Here is an 18,616-nt window from a genome sequence, read left to right on the forward strand (position 1 = left end):
TATCTCTTATCTTAAATAAGTAGGCCAAGACGGAAACACTCTTATTTTGAAGGAACAAAGTGGACCGAGCTCACTCTAGTGTTGTGGAGGGGTGCCTTGGTTACTAGCTTATATTAAATTCCTCACATTGAGTTATTGATTCTCCAAACGAAATTCCTTTTTGGGTCTTTTATAATGGGTTTAGAGAAGATAGCAGTGGCGGACTGGCCATCGGGACGTTCGGGACGAATCCCGATGGGCCGGAACCAAAGTGGGCTGGTCCAAAAAAAAAAAAAAAAAAAATTATACTTTTTTTTTAACTTTTTTTTTTAACTTTTTTTTTTGGGCCAGTGTGTGGGCCAGTGTGTGGGCCACTAATGTGGGCCGGTGTGTGGGCCAGTGTGTGGGCCAGTGTGTGAGTCGGTGTGTGGGCCACTAATGTGGGCCAGTGTGTGGGCCGGTGTGTGGGCCAGTGTGTGAGTCGGTGTGTGGGCCACTAATGTGGGCCAGTGTGTGGGCCGGTGTGTGGGCCAGTATGTGGGACGGTGTGTGGGCCGGTGTGTGGGCCAGTATGTGGGCCAGTCTGTGGGCCGGTGTGTGGGCCAGTGTGTGAGTCGGTGTGTGGGCCACTAATGTGGGCCAGTGTGTGTGCCGGTGTGTGGGCCAGTATGTGGGCCGGTGTGTGGGCCGGTGTGTGGGCCAGTATGTGGGCCAGTCTGTGGGCCGGTGTGTGGGCCAGTGTGTGGGCCGGTGTGTGAGTCGGTGTGTGGGCCACTAATGTGGGCCAGTGTGTGTGCCGGTGTGTGGGCCAGTGTGTGGGCCAGTATGTGGGCCGGTGTGTGTGCCGGTGTGTGGGCCAGTGTGTGGGCCAGTATGTGGGCCGGTGTGTGGGCCGGTGTGTGGGCCAGTGTGTGGGCCGGTGTGTGGGCCGGTGTGTGGGCCAGTGTGTGGGCCGGTGTGTGGGCCAGTGTGTGGGCCGGTGTGTGGGCCGGTGTGTGGGCCAGTGTGTGGGCCAGTGCGTGGGCCGGTGTAGTGTGTGGGCCGGTGTGTGGGCCATTATGTGGGCCGGTGTGTGGGCCAGTGTGTGGGCCGGCAATAAAACAATAAACAAGTTGCATAAACTAAATCAGATTAAAAATGATCACAGTTCTGGTTTGCCTTAAGATGCAGTTTAAGATGGGTCTTGAACATGGAGTATGTAGGGCAGTCTCTAATCACAACTGGTAGGCTATTCCAGTAGTTACCACTTTTAACAGAGAACACAGTTTTTGCAATGGTAGTATACCGAAAAGGCACCTTACAGTCCCCTCTACTGATGGCCCTGGTGGTAATGCCAGTGTCTGCTTTCTGTTGGATGAACTCATTCAATGGGGGAGGGGCAAGTCCATGCAGAACCTTGTACATGAAGCAAGTATATTTGAAAACTTGGAAATTCTCGAAAGCATGTTATGTTTTTCTAAAACATTACAGTGATGAAATGAAATTGGTTTCCTATCAAATACTTTTATGGCTTTTTTGTAGAGTAATTCTATTGGTGTAAGAGTAGTGACATATGAAAGAGACCAGTTGATAAAACAGTACTCGATGTGTGATAAAATCATTGAATGCAGAAACATCCTTGCAGCATTAACTGGCAGGCAGGGCCTGATCTGCCTGAAGTTTTCGATGTTAAACTTGACTGTGTTTGTCACTTTCTTCACATTACTTTTTGAAGGTCAATGTAGAGTCCAATGTGACCCCAAGATACTTGAATTAATGTACAATGTCCAGCTCCGCCTCTCCCAGAAACACATTAGAGTGAGTGACCTCTACTGGTGACTTTGTGAACATCATACACACTGTTTTCTTGGTGTTAAGTGAAAGACATGCTTTTGTTAGCCAGTCTTGAATGAGACATGAGACATCAGTGAATGAGATTCACGTTTCCTCCCAACCGCGAGTAGGCCTAGAAGCGCAGAAATGGAGAATGCAAAAAAAGAAAGGGTGGAGCTGAAAAAGCTAGAATTGCTAGTAAAAGACGCAGAACAATGTTCTAAAATTACAGACATGTTTAGTAGAGGAAGGGCTGGCGTTAGAGTAGCTGCTGCTGCTAATGATGATGAAGTTCAAGTGGAAGGAACCAACAGTAACATGACAGGTGCGTGCAGTAGCCTAGTGCATATTCTACTGTTGGTGTGTGCCGGTTCATGAGGGCTAACTAGCCTATACTAGTTCTTGCAGTGATTTCAGTCATTCTATTACAAGACAATGTGCTTTCCGTATTCCTGATTCCTTACAGCACGTGGACGTAAATAGTCGTGACTCGTGACGTTTTTTCTCTGACTAAAAGTTTAGTTAGCAATGTTAGGACTAGTGCCCACCACAGCATCAGAAGCTAAAGTGCTAACCTAGAGAGCCAATCAGAACCTAGGACGGGCTGCAAATTAATTGGCTACTAATATTATAATAGTAAATACTCAAATAAAATACTATTATGTTCCCTTTCAAATTTTCATGTTGATATAATATTGGTAATCTAATTGATTGAATTGATTAGTTGCCATTTTACATGCTTAAATAAGATGTACCTTAGAATTCCCAACAGTTAGCCATGTTCTCGATTAGTCTCATCTACATGTTTGTAGATAACCACAGCTAACTAGCTTAAGCTAACAACTAGGTCAACTACTACCCCGTAGTTAAACAAATGTGATTGCATATAACAGCTAACTGCTACAGCTAAGTTGGTAGTTAGCCTATTCCATTAATGTTGAATGTATTTATGAAGGTTGTTGATGGTGGTTGGCGCTGAATAGCAGACATGATTCCGTCAGTCTGCCACAGGGAAGCTGTGTTTGCTGATGCTGCTCACGACCACCAGTAGCGTATGACTGTGTGAGTGTGAATGCTTGATGGTTTCTGTGAAGCGCTTTGTGGAACAATGCTGATATACAGTTAAGAATGAGTAATTCGCTTTTGGTTTTTAAGAAAATGGTTTGTAAAGCTATTTTTGAAAACTACAAGGGTGAATAATACTGTTTTTTTTTTGCTATTTTCTTTTAGAATACTGTTTTGGAGTCTTAATTTTTTTAATTTGTGTTAAGAATATAGGACAGGCATAGGCTATATAAGCATTGCTTCAGTCTGTACCTTCTCAGTCACTGTAAATCATCAAATATTGTTAAATGATGGTGTATATTGTATTGTGTGAGATGATGACTGAATAAACTACTACTACTACTACTACTACTACTACTACTACTACTACTACTACTACTACTACTACTACTACTACTACTACTACTACTACTACTACTTTGGGTGTTTTCAAAAGGCTGAAAAACGCTGTATGAATTCAAGCCATTATTATTGATTGCTGATGTTCTTCTTATGCAGTTGACTCTGAGGAAAGAGAGAGCGCCCAGTCCAGCACAGCTGACCCTGAGGAGAGAGAGAGTGCCCAGTCCAGCACAGCTGACCCTGAGGGGAGAGAGAGAGCCCAGTCCAGACAGACAGACAGACACACAGAGAGAGAAAGAGAGAGAGAGACACAGAGAGAGAGACACAGAGAGAGACACACAGAGAGAGAGAGACACACACACACACACACACACACAGAGAGACACATACACAGAGAGAGAGAGAGAGAGAGAGAGAGAGAGAGAGAGAGAGAGAGAGAGAGAGAGAGAGAGAGAGAGAGAGAGAGAGAGAGAGAGAGAGAGAGAGAGAGAGAGAGAGAGAGAGAGAGAGAGAGAGAGAGAGAGAGAGAAAACAAGCTCTTGGAATGGGTGTCTGGGAGGAAGTGGGGGGTCTTTCAATGTTGATTAAACGGCAAGCAACTAATGTCATGAGTGCCAAATTAAAGGACAATAAATCCAATCTAACTGAAATTGTGTAGCACAGACCTTTTCTATGGATCAAAACCTCAATATTATTATGGTGTAGTTAATACTTCATGTATCCTTAATCCCTAGGCTAATGAGGCACTAAGATGTTAGTAAAAAAAAAAACATGCCAATGACAGGAAGTAACGGTATATGTATGTGTGTGTCTCTGTGTGTGTGTGTGTGTGTGTGTGTGTGCACTGTGCATGAGTGCACATCTAGGGGCGGTGTGTAGATTTGGTCTCCCTGATGTTGACTCCTTAGCCACAGCCTTGGGTTGTTTAATACTGGACAAGTGTTTCATAACGGCCGTTGTGTGGGCCGGTTTCGGGGCCGGTGCGTGGGCCGGTGTGTGGGCTGGTGCGTCTGAATGTCCCGGGCTGAATTTGTGTCCCAGTCCGCCACTGGAAGATAGGATATCTTTCCATTGAATATTTGTTGTATTGTAAATACGTTCAACTAATGTACACAATGGTTTAGCCGGTTTGTCGACGAGAGACACGCCGGCGGAAGTGCTCGCCCTCTTTGAGTTTTGCCGAGCACGAGAGCACAGGTACATGCTTTCAGTTACCTAACATTGGATTTAATTGCTATGTATAACTTGTAAAATTGATTTATGTTTTGGTTTTGGTACTGAAATACCCTGTTGTGTAATGACATTAATTCGCCCTGTGTAAAACAGCCGCAGTACATTCGTGTACTAACTCATATTCTGTTAACAATGATAGGTGGACTAAACCACGGCAAGGATGGTAATTCACGCCATGTGTGTATGCTGTTTGTGGTTCGTTAACAGGTATGAACCGTTGTTTTTGTATTTCGGTTTAATTAATGCTTACACACTGCCTTTCATTTCATATTGTTTCATATGTTTTTACTGAAGTCGACTTGTACTGAGCTACATGTATTTAAGAGTAGCTAACAATGGCTGTAAATGTAGACGGCGCGCTGTTTTGAATGTGCGCGCGCACCTCTCTTTGAGTTTTGCCGAGCACGAGAGCACAGGTGGACTAAACCACGGCAAGGATGGTAATTCACGCCATGTGTGTATGCTGTTTGTGGTTCGTTAACAGGAAATAAAACACCATCAACTGAGTACCCTTGTCTGAGTCTACGTCCACCTCACACCAGACACAACGCAGATTCGATCACGCTACACTAGCACCACGAAGCTAGCAGTATCATATGAAAGGATAGTGAGTAGGGATGGGTACCGAATTCTGTACTTTTAAAGGTACCTACCGAAACACGTCGGTACTACCGAGTATCAATTCACGTGAGATCCAACGGTGCCTACTTTCGGTTTTGAGAAAGAAGAAAAAAAAGTCCGATGACGTCACGTTTTGTTTACCGCAAAACGAAACCGCACGTTAATGTCAACGGCACAATACATGTTTTCAAACTCTCATTGGGTGTTTGCAACTCATGTGGAGTATACTTGTCTCTGATATCTTGGTACAGTGGGCAGGTTGTTATGTATCTGATATCTTGGTACAGTGGACAGGTTGTTATGTATCTGATATATTGGTACAGTGGGCAGGTTGTTATGTATCTGATATCTTGGTACAGTGGGCAGGTTGTTATGTATCTGATATCTTGGTACAGTGGGCAGGTTGTTATGTATCTGATATCTTGGTACAGTGGACAGGTTGTTATGTATCTGATATCTTGGTACAGTGGGCAGGTTGTTATGTATCTGATATCTTGGTACAGTGGGCAGGTTGTTATGTATCTGATATCTTGGTACAGTGGGCAGGTTGTTATGTATCTGATATCTTGGTACAGTGGGCAGGTTGTTATGTATCTGATATCTTGGTACAGTGGACAGGTTGTTAGAAAGTGTAGCTCAGTTTTCCACCTCTGCTCTTGCTCTGCTATAAACTAGCGGTGATGCGGTATTCAGCCTAACTCTGCGGTGGGCGTGATGTAACAGCGATACCGCGGCAATGCGGTAATCGCAGCAGCTCTATATGACCTATTGTGACGACTAGGATTATCTAGAAACTTTTGAAACTTTACAACCAGAAACTAGAGACCTCAACCATTCAGAGGATGTATGGCGTGTCTACTGTAGTTGCATTGTCAATTAACAACAAAAGTGTTCACCATCCAATCGTTGAAAAATTAAATGTGGGTAGAAATCTGTTAAGTAATTAACCTCTTAACTCAGGGGGCGGTATCGAGCACCATTTGAAACCTTGTGTATTGGGCTGTGCATAGATAAAATGCGTCCGGGCGCTCTTTTCTACTAACCTGAACCTAGGGCTTCACCCAATCGCATTGAATCATTTTCGGGACCCCCAATTCATTATGCTGTGGTGGGTTATGTCGTAATACCAATCATATGCATTTGATTTTTTAATTGTAGGGTGTGTTGGGACGAAATGCCAATGGATTTAGTATAATACATGTTGTGGGCTATTACTAGCCTCCCAGGAATTACCCTAGACCGCTCTAAAACCATACTTATATTCACCACGGTATAAAACGGGAATGTATGGATGGAACTTTTTTGTATTTTTCACATATTGAACAATAGACACTCGATGTCAAATGGGCCATAGTATTGCATCCATAGCTATAATATAGAATATAGTTATAGCCATGCAAAAAAGGTGACGGACTCCATAAGTTTAATGCGTGGCAGCGCATAGCCATATCCCAATGAGTTAACAGGCACCGACCTGCCGGCAGTAAGGAAGCCCCACTTTGGCGACCTCTAGCCGCTTGGTGTGCATTTTCTTTTATACAATATATAGAATTAAAGCCCTATTTGTTTTCTGTCGATTGCCGTTTCAGGTGACAAAATCCGTTCAGCGGTTCTTGTTAAATGCCGATATGTGAGGCGTGCGCCAAAGTCTTTAGCAGACTTTTACATTTTTTCGAATACCACTCCCGACTCCCAACGCTCTAGCTCCGTCAATCATTTGGCAATCTTAAAAATTATTAGACATTGGGCAGAGTCAGCGGGTGGAAGTCGATGGGTGGGGATTAGACGTTGTGGACAGCGACCCCTACAGGTCGGTTGGGAGATGCCTGCACAGCAGAGACAGGAAGTGGCGAGGGTAGTGTGAGCCTCCCATGCGTTACACCTCGCCAATGAGAGTCCGCGCTGGCAGGTGAAAAGATGTGACAGGCTGCATCCTCGTGTGCCGGGGCCCGGAGCGAGCACGTAATGCAAGGCTTCTATCCTCTCTACAACCGACCAGTGGGGGGCATAGTCGAGCAACGTTCAAGACAGGGGAGGGGAGAATTGGCACAGCGGGTAATTGGGATGGGAGACAAATTTAAAAAGAGGAGAGAAAGTGGATAAAAAAAAATATATAGAAAAAAATATATAAATACAAAAAATTATTAGACAGGGTTGTAACAAATGAGTGTGGCTTTCCAATGGTACCCCACGTGGGGATGAGCGAATCAGGGATCTAGGTGAAAAGTCACAAGCGAAAAGAGGATGAGAATTTTCCACTGAATGCATTGAAGTCAATGAGGAAATGGTTTACTGCAGACCTCTTTTTTCACGTTTTACCAAAATCGCTCTGTATACCAAATTTCTGAATGGATTTTTATGACATTTGGACATGTACTACACAAGACTTCAGGCTATGGACCCAGTGTGTTTTTTTTAGATACTTTTTTTTTTTGGGAAATATACTTTTGGATATTGCAACTACTACATAAAAACGTGAGTAACAAGTTTTTCTACAACTCAAGTTCAGACCTATGTTACTCTATTTCATTAGCACTAAAAGTGAATCTTCTCATGCATGTGCTATAAGTATGCAGTCATGAAAAGGACAATTGCGGTCACCCTAATTTTCAATGTTATCGAGACTTATAACAATTATTTATCATTAATTATCAAATAATAATAAATAATAATAACTATTATATAGCACCTTTCACACATGGACCGAAGCCCAAAGTATGAACTTTTCTTAAAGATTCAGTACAATGAAAAGCATGATTATTTTTAACAGAAGGTATGTTGTTGATATAAAACTACCCAACATGTTAGAACTGCTGTTGTTGTTGTTGTTGTTGTTGTTGTTGTTGTTGTTGTTGTTGTTGTTGTTGTTGTTGTTGTTGTTGTTGTTGCTGTGGTTGCTGTTGTTGTTTTGAAAATTATGACTAAAGCCCTTTGATCTCTATCAGATATCAGTTCAGATATCAAATCTGCTTGCTTGAAGATATTACATAATATACTCAGGTTACTCTGATTGGCCCATCAGTCAATCACACTATGTCTGATTGGCCCATCAGTCAATAACACTATGCCTGATTGGCCCATCAGTCTAACTGAGTGGTGTAAGGATACTGAGTGCTTAACAATCAAGTATCTATAGAGTGTCTAATGAACAGAAGGCCACGCCCCCTCAGCCTATTGAGAGTTGGCTATGCTCAGATAGGATGACCTAAAATAACAAATCAAATAATGCAACTGAAATAAATTATACTAAATATATTAAAGGAGAACTACGCCCAATTTCCAGAATTCATACATGGTATTCCTCTGGTCTAAGACAGTACAAAATATTAGTAAACATTAGGAACTCCGAAATCCAAAAAATGTGCTAAACCTCAAACTTGTGATGTCCTCAAGTTTAAAGTCTGAAGCTGCACCAGAGACAATGAATTGGGAAATATGTTATACTGTAGGTGCCACTGAGAGCGCCCAGGGGAATGTTCCAAGTTCATACAGTAGGTACATTTTGTGTTTCAGAACTGAGAACACTACAATAGAATAAAGCTAATTTGGATATATAAAAAAAAAAGAAAAAAAAAATGAAAACTAAAATGATGTGGGTCCACAAAATCAGTCTCCCATTCACTGTCACTTCAGCTCCAGACTTTATACTTGATGACATCACAAGTTTTGATTCTTACTTCTCTGGTTTCTGGCTTTGGGAGTAGCTCATGTTCACAAATATTGATTGAACTGTCGTAAGCCATCAAAATAACTTCACAATAAGCTATTAATGACTGAATTAAAACATCATTGTATTGCATCTTTAACACATTCGGGGCCATTGGGATTAGGCCACTCTATACGGCCAGCATATCATAACAACCTTTCATTGTGCATGAGGCTGTTTGTAGAGCTAAATCTATACTTTATATTATTGCTATCTGTCCATTCTCATTGTCAATTGACACTATAAACCGTCCCTTCAATATGCCTTAAATAAATAATTTTTTCATCAATACGTTCCCATTTTATTGCATCTTGAATATGAACGTTATAGCAGAATGTTCTGGGGTATTTCCTGGATCGCGAGATACAGGGCGCTAAGCTAATAACGTTCAATCTAATGGCGTTTCGGCTATAGACAAGCTAGAGTTAAAACTCAAAATGCATATTGTCGGTATCATGGTCTACCATGAATGCATGAAAGGGGGGGGGGGGGGGCGGGGGACATCATTTCTGATTATTGATTACCAATAACGGCATTAGCCTCAGTAGCCTCATTCGCTGACCGGGTGGATGGCTATCAAAGCAAGGCCCGACCAAGCTAAAATTGACGTCAAATCGCTCTTACTTGTGGCCGGTTGGACTGCAAAAAGGATTTCCCAGTTATCGATCGCCATCTGGTAGATCCATATGTCCATTGGCTGATGCTATATTCCTTTACTGCATACTGAATTCAGCGTCCCAAAAACTATTCCAGGCGATCGGCTACACGCATAGCTTTAGGCTAACAGAAAAGTCCATTCATAATAAAAAATTATAAAAACACCGGTCTGTAACAGGGAACACTGCATTATCGAGACAGCGCCCCTACGAGGATCTGGCCGGTAATGCTCTTTTCCAAATTCCAAGAGTAGGGTAAATCTGCAATGCCGCTCTGTGACATTGAGTAGGATATTACAATGGAATAAAACAACCTTACCACGTATATATACGTGGTTGGCCCTCTAGTGTTGGATCCGAAACACGTATATATACGTGGTTGGCCCCGAATGTGTTAAGTGTTCTTCAAGGTGTTGAGGTCTTTCAGGCAGCACTAAAGCTATATAACTAATAGTATCAATACAGAAATTGCTGGAGCAACTTATTAGAGATAATTGAGCATGATAATGGTAATAATACATACAATATGAATGGGTGAAAATGATATTAATAATATTAATATTAATAGACAGACAATCTTGACATACAGTATTGATCCTTTAGAACATTTACTATAGACGGTATCACATAGTCTTGCATTAAATATTGAATTCCAGCATGCAGTATTCTACATTATTTTCACAGCTAACTAGGAGAAAATATTGGTCACTAAAGTGAAGTGACTTGCGATGGTGAAGTTATTTAAATCTTTGAATGGTTCAATTGGGTTCTGGAGGTGCAGTTAGAGTAATTGTACAGGGTTGGAGTGGCCTGTGGTGGTGGGGCCCAATGTTATATATTTTCCTGCGGTCCAAGATGCAGGATATGTTTATATACAGTATATATTTTCAAATGTACACCAGATTTCACTGGCTTCTAAAAATAGCAAGCTAGACTCTTTCCTTTGCATGTCATGATGACGGGGTGAGCGGGGACTCCCTGCTGTGACGGTGGACGGTGGACAGTGAACTACTTCAAAGCCCCACGCAGAGCTGTGATTGACACAAAGACATTCACACCTGCCATTGGGACGGTGGATTGTATCCTGCCTCTGCTGAGCGTATTTCTGGACAAGGCCTGTCCCCTGCCAAGCATTTTGCCTCTCACTCACATACACTAACCTGTCATTTCCCACATGTATCAGCCCCCCTCCCTCCCAGAGGGGTGTCACTGGGGATTATGGGATACCTCGGGGGGATTAGAGAATGTGCCTGACAGACTGGCCCCTCCACTTGTTCCTCCCAGAAGTCACACGGTTGCCTACCTGCATCTATTTCCCTCTGTGTGCGGCATCACTGGAAGGTACACACAGCACAGATACAACGTGTGAAAGGCTAACTCTCTCATCCCACATTCTGGTTCAAATGTTTGACCTTGTGAAATCCTCATAACACAGCTATTTCAAAAGGTAACACGGTTCACGGTTAGTGCACGACAGTGACCCTCAAGCCCCCCCCTTTAAATTCACTTAGCCCCCCCCTAAATATAACTACATCTGATGACAGACAAGTCTTAGCATAGCTCACATGATGCTGTAAAGTTAGGCTAAATCTTTGGCGAGGGAACAAATTGCAGGACCATTTTCAAAGGGGTCTTTTAACCTCTCACCTCAAGATATCTGAATGAAATGGGTTCTATGTGTATCCCAGAGTCTCACCTTTACATACATGCTCAATTCACATGAATCCAATGCAATTATGGGGCAAAATCATGCAGTCTTTTGCATGTAGTACAAATGTGTTATCTTCGCCTATTTAAAAAGTGTATCTGCTTATTTCTGCATACTGTGGTCCATAAACAGTCTTGGAATTGCAGAAGTTGGGGATGACTGACTGGGAAACTGAAACTCTTGTGGATCCGATTCCGACGGGCCCAACTGTATTGATGTGTATCGAGTGACGGTGATGATGATGTGTCTTCATTTCTTTACTTGTGCTCACTGTATAAAATGATCAATTGAGGATGGCCGGGTAGCGCAGAGGACTAAGTGTCTGTCTACCACCACAGAGCCAGTGGGATCGAATCTGGCTGTGGTGCCTCCGGCTTGGCCGACCGTCCATACTAACACAATTGGCAGTGTTAGCGGGGGGAAGCCAGCGTGGGTGGGTCCTGGTCGTTGTAAACAATGACTCCTACAGTTCGGTCGGGGCGCCTGCACAGCAAGGGAAGGATCTAAGAGAGGTAGTGTGACCTTCCACACGTTACACTCTCCCAGTGAGAGTCCGCGCTGCCAGGTGAAAAGAAGCGGTGGGCTGGGTACACATGTGTCGGAGGAAGCATGTGATAGTCTCCGCCGTCCCGGACCGACGGTAGGGGGTAGAGTGGGCAACGACCATGAAGGGGATTGGGAATTGGCATAACGACTAACATTGGGATGGGAGAAAAACGGAAAAAGAAGGGGGGAAAAGATAATTAAAAAAATAATAATAAAAAATATCTATTGTGACCTCTAGGATAATCACAACCATGAAATAAAGACAAACTAGAAACCAGGTGTATTGAATACATACAGAATAGAAGTGCTCGCCATCCAATCGGCAAAGAATGCACTTCTTGTGGAAATCTCCAGATTTGGCCATGTTTATCAATTCTTGTGTTGGTGAATGGTTAAATGTTGCACCAAATCTGTGTACCAAATGGTAGCAACACAAAAACAGCAATAACAACCAACCTACAGTATGAGACATAATTGAGCATGGCAATGGCTATCATTAGCCATTGATATAATGTCCCATACACTCAGCCGTAGAATAATTTGAATAGGCCAGGTAATAATATACATAAATTATTGACATACAGTGTTGAGCTGCATCTGAAATGATTTCTTAGGGTCCCAGCTTTCCAATGGTGTATGTCACTAGTGTATCAACTACTGCTGACTTTGACCCTGACCATGTAACCACTTTGAAAAAGTATTAGAAGGTTAAGTGGTTAAAGGCCCCTTATTATGAGATTGTTTTGCCCACAGTCCTAGTACCTCTCCCACTCTCTGACGATTGTTTATGTCCACAAATAACAATAATAGTACAAATAATAGCTTAACTTCCCATCCCGTCAGATGAGCATTTAAGTGTCTTTCACGCCTATAGTTGTTGCATTTAAAATGTTGGTTCGGTTAGCTTTCACACTGCACTTTGTCAAGCGCACTAAACCTTCTGAACAAAGTCATGTGATCACGCAGGTCAGCTTTTTATCGGATATCATTGAATCCCATACCTACCAACGTTATGTTGTAAAAAAGGGGCTTCAGGACATTTTAAATGTTGGTAGTTTTGGCCTTGTTCCTTTTCATCTGAGGCGGACTGCACACAGGGCACTGAGGAGTATGTTTACTCTGGGTGGCCAGGATGTGCAGGAATAAATACGTTTAGATAAGACGGTTTCTCAACCTAATCTGGCAACACACATGCCCCATACAAAGCCTGATTTAATTCATGTCACTCTACAAGTGAATAAATATTTTTGGGTAAACGGTTAAAAAGATTATATAACCTGATGTGCCAGATGGTTTGTTACACAGAATGTCGTGATCTATTGAATCCAGCTGCATCGTAAGGTAAGATATTATATGTGTATTATGTGGTCCAAAAAATTACATGATCTCCACCTTGGCTTCATAGATGTTATGAAATGCTATACATTTTCCAATTCACTGTCAGTAATTAATTATGCACCACAGTCTGGGCTACTGTCACCTGAATTATGTATATAAGGTATTTGTTTAGTATCATTTGGCTATTTTTAACTTACCAGCTGTGAAAATAATAATGTTATGATGATGAAAAATCACACCTTTGGAAATATAGGGGACATGTCAGCTTCATTAAATGTGGGATTTTTTGTGTCTTGTTCCGGGTTGAGACCCATGTTTTCAGGAGTTTTCTTGTTTGATCCACATCAGAGTTGGAATAAGCTTTTACACCAAGGAAAGGAGCCCGGGTTGGATTAAAGCGGACCAAAGAGCTGAGGTGTGAGAGTGACCTTAGAGGCTGTTTGAAATATATATATAATAATTTCTCCTGAGGAACTGAGCCCCCCCTGAAGTTCAAACTCTGGCAAAACCCCTAGTGCACGCTAATTGCAATTAAAATGTCTTTGTGTTTGGCATTACACAAAGCTTCTTTAACACGCTGTACTTTATTACAATATCATTAAGTATCTTGCGTTTTATAAAAAAATCCAATAGGTCTATTTTCACCAATGACGCAGATGGTATTGTGATGATTGTAATTATCTAAAAGAAAAAGCCGGCGGTCCCTGCAGGAAAACTGCTCATTTGCCGCTTGGTTAATGTCTTCCCTGTCTTAGTCTAATTAAAGGTCAGTCCGTCTCCTGGCCACATTAGGACAACAATCCCAACCCACATAATTAAATGATTTATGCCGACCATCGGGAGACCTCGTCTCTGTGAGCATGCATGTCAAATTGATTCCTTAATAATGTGTACGTTTCCTTCCTAATGCGGTGTTATCATACAGGATTAGCTGTTAGTGTTTATTTTTGCTTTCGCTTCCATCAACCCCCATGCTACCACCAGCACCCCTAAGGTAAGGGGGGAGTGAGAGAGAGAGAGAGAGAGAGAGAGAGAGAGAGAGAGAGAGAGAGAGAGAGAGAGAGAGAGAGAGAGAGAGAGAGAGAGAGAGAGAGAGAGAGAGAGAGAGAGAGAGAGAGAGAGAGAGAGACGCAAATCAATATTATCATAACAGGCCGATGCAATGGAGCCAGCCAGCCAGCCAAAACAATTGTTTACTACAAAAGCAAGCCACCGCATTTAATGTTAATATAATCTGTGAAAAGTAATTACTCCTTCATGCAATTAGTGCACTGATAAACTGCCATTATAGAGGAAGGTACTTCCAATACAAATTCTCTCAGTAATTCCCTGGTCCCACTCAAGCTCCACTGCCACATAAACGCTGGGGGATGATATTCCCGGCGGCGCCCGGAGGACTTTATGGTCCACTCATCCAATAATGTTAGCGAAGCCACATTTCATCAGTGAAATAACACATTTATTCCGTGCATTGTCAACATGGCAGGGGGCATTAAGACTCTCGTTTCATCCTCTATTAAGATAATAACACAGCCGCTTAAGGCTGGAGCGGATATCTTGCATGGATATTGGGTCTCGCTGCGTTTCTTCCACACTTTCACCTCTTCCTCGTCCCTCTGGACAGGCCTTTTCTTTCTGTTTTTTTTTTCTCCCCTCCTCCTTTTCCCATTTCAAATTGTACTGTTGTTGAAATACAGACATATGTGCGGGGAAGCGATCCGCCTCCCTCGTTCCCTTTCTCTCGGAGTTCGACGGAGGGCATTAGCTTGTGCCTGAGTGCCTAGAATAATGATCACTGCAGCGGAGAAACACATTTTAAGAGATACAGCCATGCAGGCGAGCTGCTCTATGAGGACATAACCAGTTTCCCCCAAGGCTCATCGTGGAAAAAGTCACCAGCACCACCACCCAACCAACCAACTGAGCAAACATAATGGTTACCACCCCTTACCCCTCAGAGCAAGCGAGCCCACCCACACAGACCTTCATTCTTCATTCCTCAGCAGCATGAGAAACATCGATCATTCTGATTTGGCAGACATTGGTCGGTGCAGTGACATTACGTTCATAACCTTTTTCTATGTTAAAACACCATGGCGGTACCCCGAATGCTCTACTGTCCAATTTCTTTACTGTGATGGTACATTTCCGTCAGAGACAAGACATTTGATGCTAGATATATATATTTTGCAACGATAACTTGATGCAGAGGGTTATTTCCGCTCTGAAATGTAATCTTCTGTTGCAGAGCTACCTCCCAAAAGACAAGCTCCTTAACTTCCCACAATAACGCTTTATTTGCGAGAAGAACGTGGTCCGATGTCTTATATATATATATATATATACACACAAGTGGGATATTGATCAGAAGAGAGACATAGCACCTGTGGGATAAGCTAATAAATCAATCTACCTCAATTCCTGCAACAATACATTTATACATTTCAATTCAGTCCATTTAAAGGGGAATACCAGCCGTTTTAAGAATTCACATAGTTCTCCCTGTACCTCAGGACAGCTCACGTCAGTATTTGTGAACATGCATCGCTCTCTCTTGAAGCTAGAAATCAGAGAGATAACCCTCCAATCATGTTTCTCCATAGACAATGCATGGGGCTCTGATTTTATTATGCCATACAAGGCTCTCATTATATTCTAGCATTGCTAGAAGGTCCCAACCAAGAATTAAAACCACATTTGGGTGTAATAGCTCACATAAACATTGTATGGCCTCATAAAGTCAGAACCCCAATCCCCAGATTCAGTGAGGGTCATCTCTCTGTCCTCTAGCTTTAGGAGAGAGCGGTGCATCATTCACAAAAATACTCACTCAACTGGCCCAGGGGGCCACAGGAAGAACCCAACATAAAAAACGGGGGGCAGCCCCCTTTAATCCACCCAAGCTTACCTTCCCCACATACTGAGCCTCCGGTCCGAAGTGTTCTTCTAAAACAAAGAACTGGTTCCAGATCCAGCCTCGTTTGGGCCTGTGGTGCACCTCCGTCTCCCCGTAGGCCAGTCTGCTCTGGTTCCTGGAGGAGGGCACTTTGGCGGGGGCGTGGTGGCTCGCCCCGTCGCACCTCTGGATGAAGCAGAGGCACACCAGGACGGGACAGAGGCAGGAGGTGGCGGGTATCCTCATGTTGGCGTTTGCAAACGTGTCCTCCTCCTCCCCTTGTCTGCGAGACCGCCGCCGCCGCCGCAAGCCACTGCTGCAACCCTGGGAGTGGTGGTCCCCGTGGGACAGCGGCTCTACTAGATCCAAACCACGGACAAGGTGGTGCGGGTAGATCCTCTGAGGCTCATGGCCCGGGAGCCGGTAGGCTGGAGAAAATAGGCCAGAAGAATGCGTTTACATTGTGGAATTTCCCCAGGTCCTCGAGAAGAACACACGTCGGAAAGTCAGCCCTGCGGTCGGTCTACCAGGAACAGAGGTTAATAATCCCACTGGCCGGTTTGTGTTTCCTGTGCGAGAGGAGAGAGAGAGGAGAGGAAGGGGCAAGGAGTCAGAGGTCAGATTTTACTTGTGCTGTGGTTCACGTTAAATATCCACGATCCACTGCAATGCAACAATGCAAATCTGACTACTGATGGAGGACTGACTCTAAATTATCACATGAGCATACACACAAAAGCATCTTAAGTGACTTACACACCACACAAGCACACTTATTACATGCACACACTGCTGCTACTTACACTGTAGAAAACATTTTCTTTTTCTTTTTAATGTATCTACTGTTACACACACAAACACACCTTGTATTGTATAGTTTGTATAAGTAGAATATTATGTTGTGTATTATGTTTAGTTTATAGTTTTAGTTTAAAGTTAATTTATAGTTATAGTTATAGTTTGTATATATAGATACGTTGTGTTTTATGTTTACCAATCTACTACGGTTGAGGAGCCAGGAAAATCAAGCATCTAAGGTTTTTCTGAATGTATGTACATTTGAAAAAGCTGTGACAATAAAATTATCTGAATCTGAATCAGAATCTGAATGCACGCGGAGTGCGAGCGTTTCAAAGTGGATGACGTGGTTTCAAATAGAGAACAAAGTGCCCTCGTCACCTCGTCGGGATGATACAAAAAAAAAGTTTGGACTTGATGGATTAGTTATTATTTAAAGGTCATTTAAGCCTGCGGGGTCAGGACACTATTGGGTGAGGGATATACCCGGCATCATATATTATAAGGTCATAAGGTCATGTAGGAACCATGTGTCAGAGCGGCACAGGGCCATCATGATGAGTTACTTTAGTTGAAAAGAGTTATTTCATTTTGCATTGCCGGGGAGCAGCGGAAGGATTAGTCTGCGCCTGGCCACACTGAATAATAACTGCGGCAGAAAATACATTGACTATGATAAGGACGGACATTAAGCCACTCAGACGTGAGGCACAGGGTGATTTTAGAAGGCGCTGGAATGGAAAAGTAAAAAAAAATCTGTTCTGCTAAAATGGACTATTTAAAAACTCGAAATTACACATTGCAAACGCACAGTGGCCACATATAACTGCATGCATTGTTGAATTTCCGTGTTGCCTAGCATTCTTTCAGTCAAACTTGCACATGGGGCCTTTGTTATAAACGCACAGAACACAGCGGAGCCTCCGTTCCAAACCCCTTAGAAATCCTGTGGGGCACTTAAACAGGCTGCAGTGTTATCTTTACTCTCTTATGGGAGGCCTTTGACTCACTGTGGCACTTTAATGAAGGCGAAGTCAATCACAAGACCAATTTAGTTAAAACTCCTTCCCTGAAATACCATTTTGATTTTGTCCAGAAGCTCAGATCCATTATTCACAGTAGTAACTTACTGTAGCTTTGTGTGGGAGAGGACGGACCATGTGTGTGTGTGTGGGTGTGTGTGTGTGTGTGTGTGTGTGTGTGTGTGTGTGTGTGTGTGTGTGTGTGTGTGTTGTGTGTGTGTGTGTGTGTGTGTGTGTGTGTGTGTGTGTGTGCGCGTTGCGTGCGTGTGTGTGTGTGTGTGTGTGAGACAAGACTTCAAAGGCTTTCCCACTATCTATCTCTTTACAATGCAATGTGACAACGTGGAAGGACACGCTAGAATACAGCATTAATACAGTTATGACTGCTGCTTCCTTTAAAGGCAGAATTCCTTTCTTATACATGGATTAAAATAATAATAGAAACCCTGACTAATGCGCGTGTTTCAAATATCTCAACATGCAAATTATGCAGCTCCACTATACTCGTCTGTGATGTTTTCCTAAGTGGAACGGTTGTAATGTGTATTACATAGTGCCAGCCTAGTCACTGAGGCAAGGATTAAGGCAGGGCTTGTTAAACACTCAACCACACACACTCAACGTTTGTAATCTGGGGAAAAAAAGGATTTGCATCTGCATAGGTACATCATGAAGCCTTTTGCTCAATCCTATTAGCCAAATACTCCTTATTTTTTTATTTTTTTTTGATTTCCGAGGAACCCCCCCCCAAAGAAAAGGAATCAGAAACTCCTGCCATATTGAATGCAGATGTTGAGTTGCCGATTTAAATCTTTTTCAAGAATAGTAGTATTTTCCAAGAATAGTAGTATATTCCATGATATAATAATATCATAATATTGATACTATTTCTAC

At 42.9% G+C, this 18,616-nt stretch overlaps 1 protein-coding gene across 1 annotated transcript in view; it reads right to left on the reverse strand.

The window, feature by feature from the left end:
* LOC311237669 (cadherin-18-like) overlaps positions 1-16,148 on the reverse strand; it is a gene marked incomplete at its 5' end in the record, with an annotated part of 233,837 nt that extends 217,689 nt beyond the window's left edge. The window contains one exon of the mRNA XM_084325635.1: positions 15,915-16,148. Within this exon, the coding sequence (XP_084181761.1) occupies positions 15,915-16,148 (234 nt within the window). The remainder of the gene's footprint in view (positions 1-15,914) is intronic.
* Positions 16,149-18,616: the final 2,468 nt, after the last annotated feature.

This window comes from Notolepis coatsorum (genome assembly GCF_963971535.1).
Source record: "Notolepis coatsorum genome assembly, chromosome: 12".
Classification (NCBI taxonomy): domain Eukaryota; kingdom Metazoa; phylum Chordata; class Actinopteri; order Aulopiformes; family Paralepididae; genus Notolepis; species Notolepis coatsorum.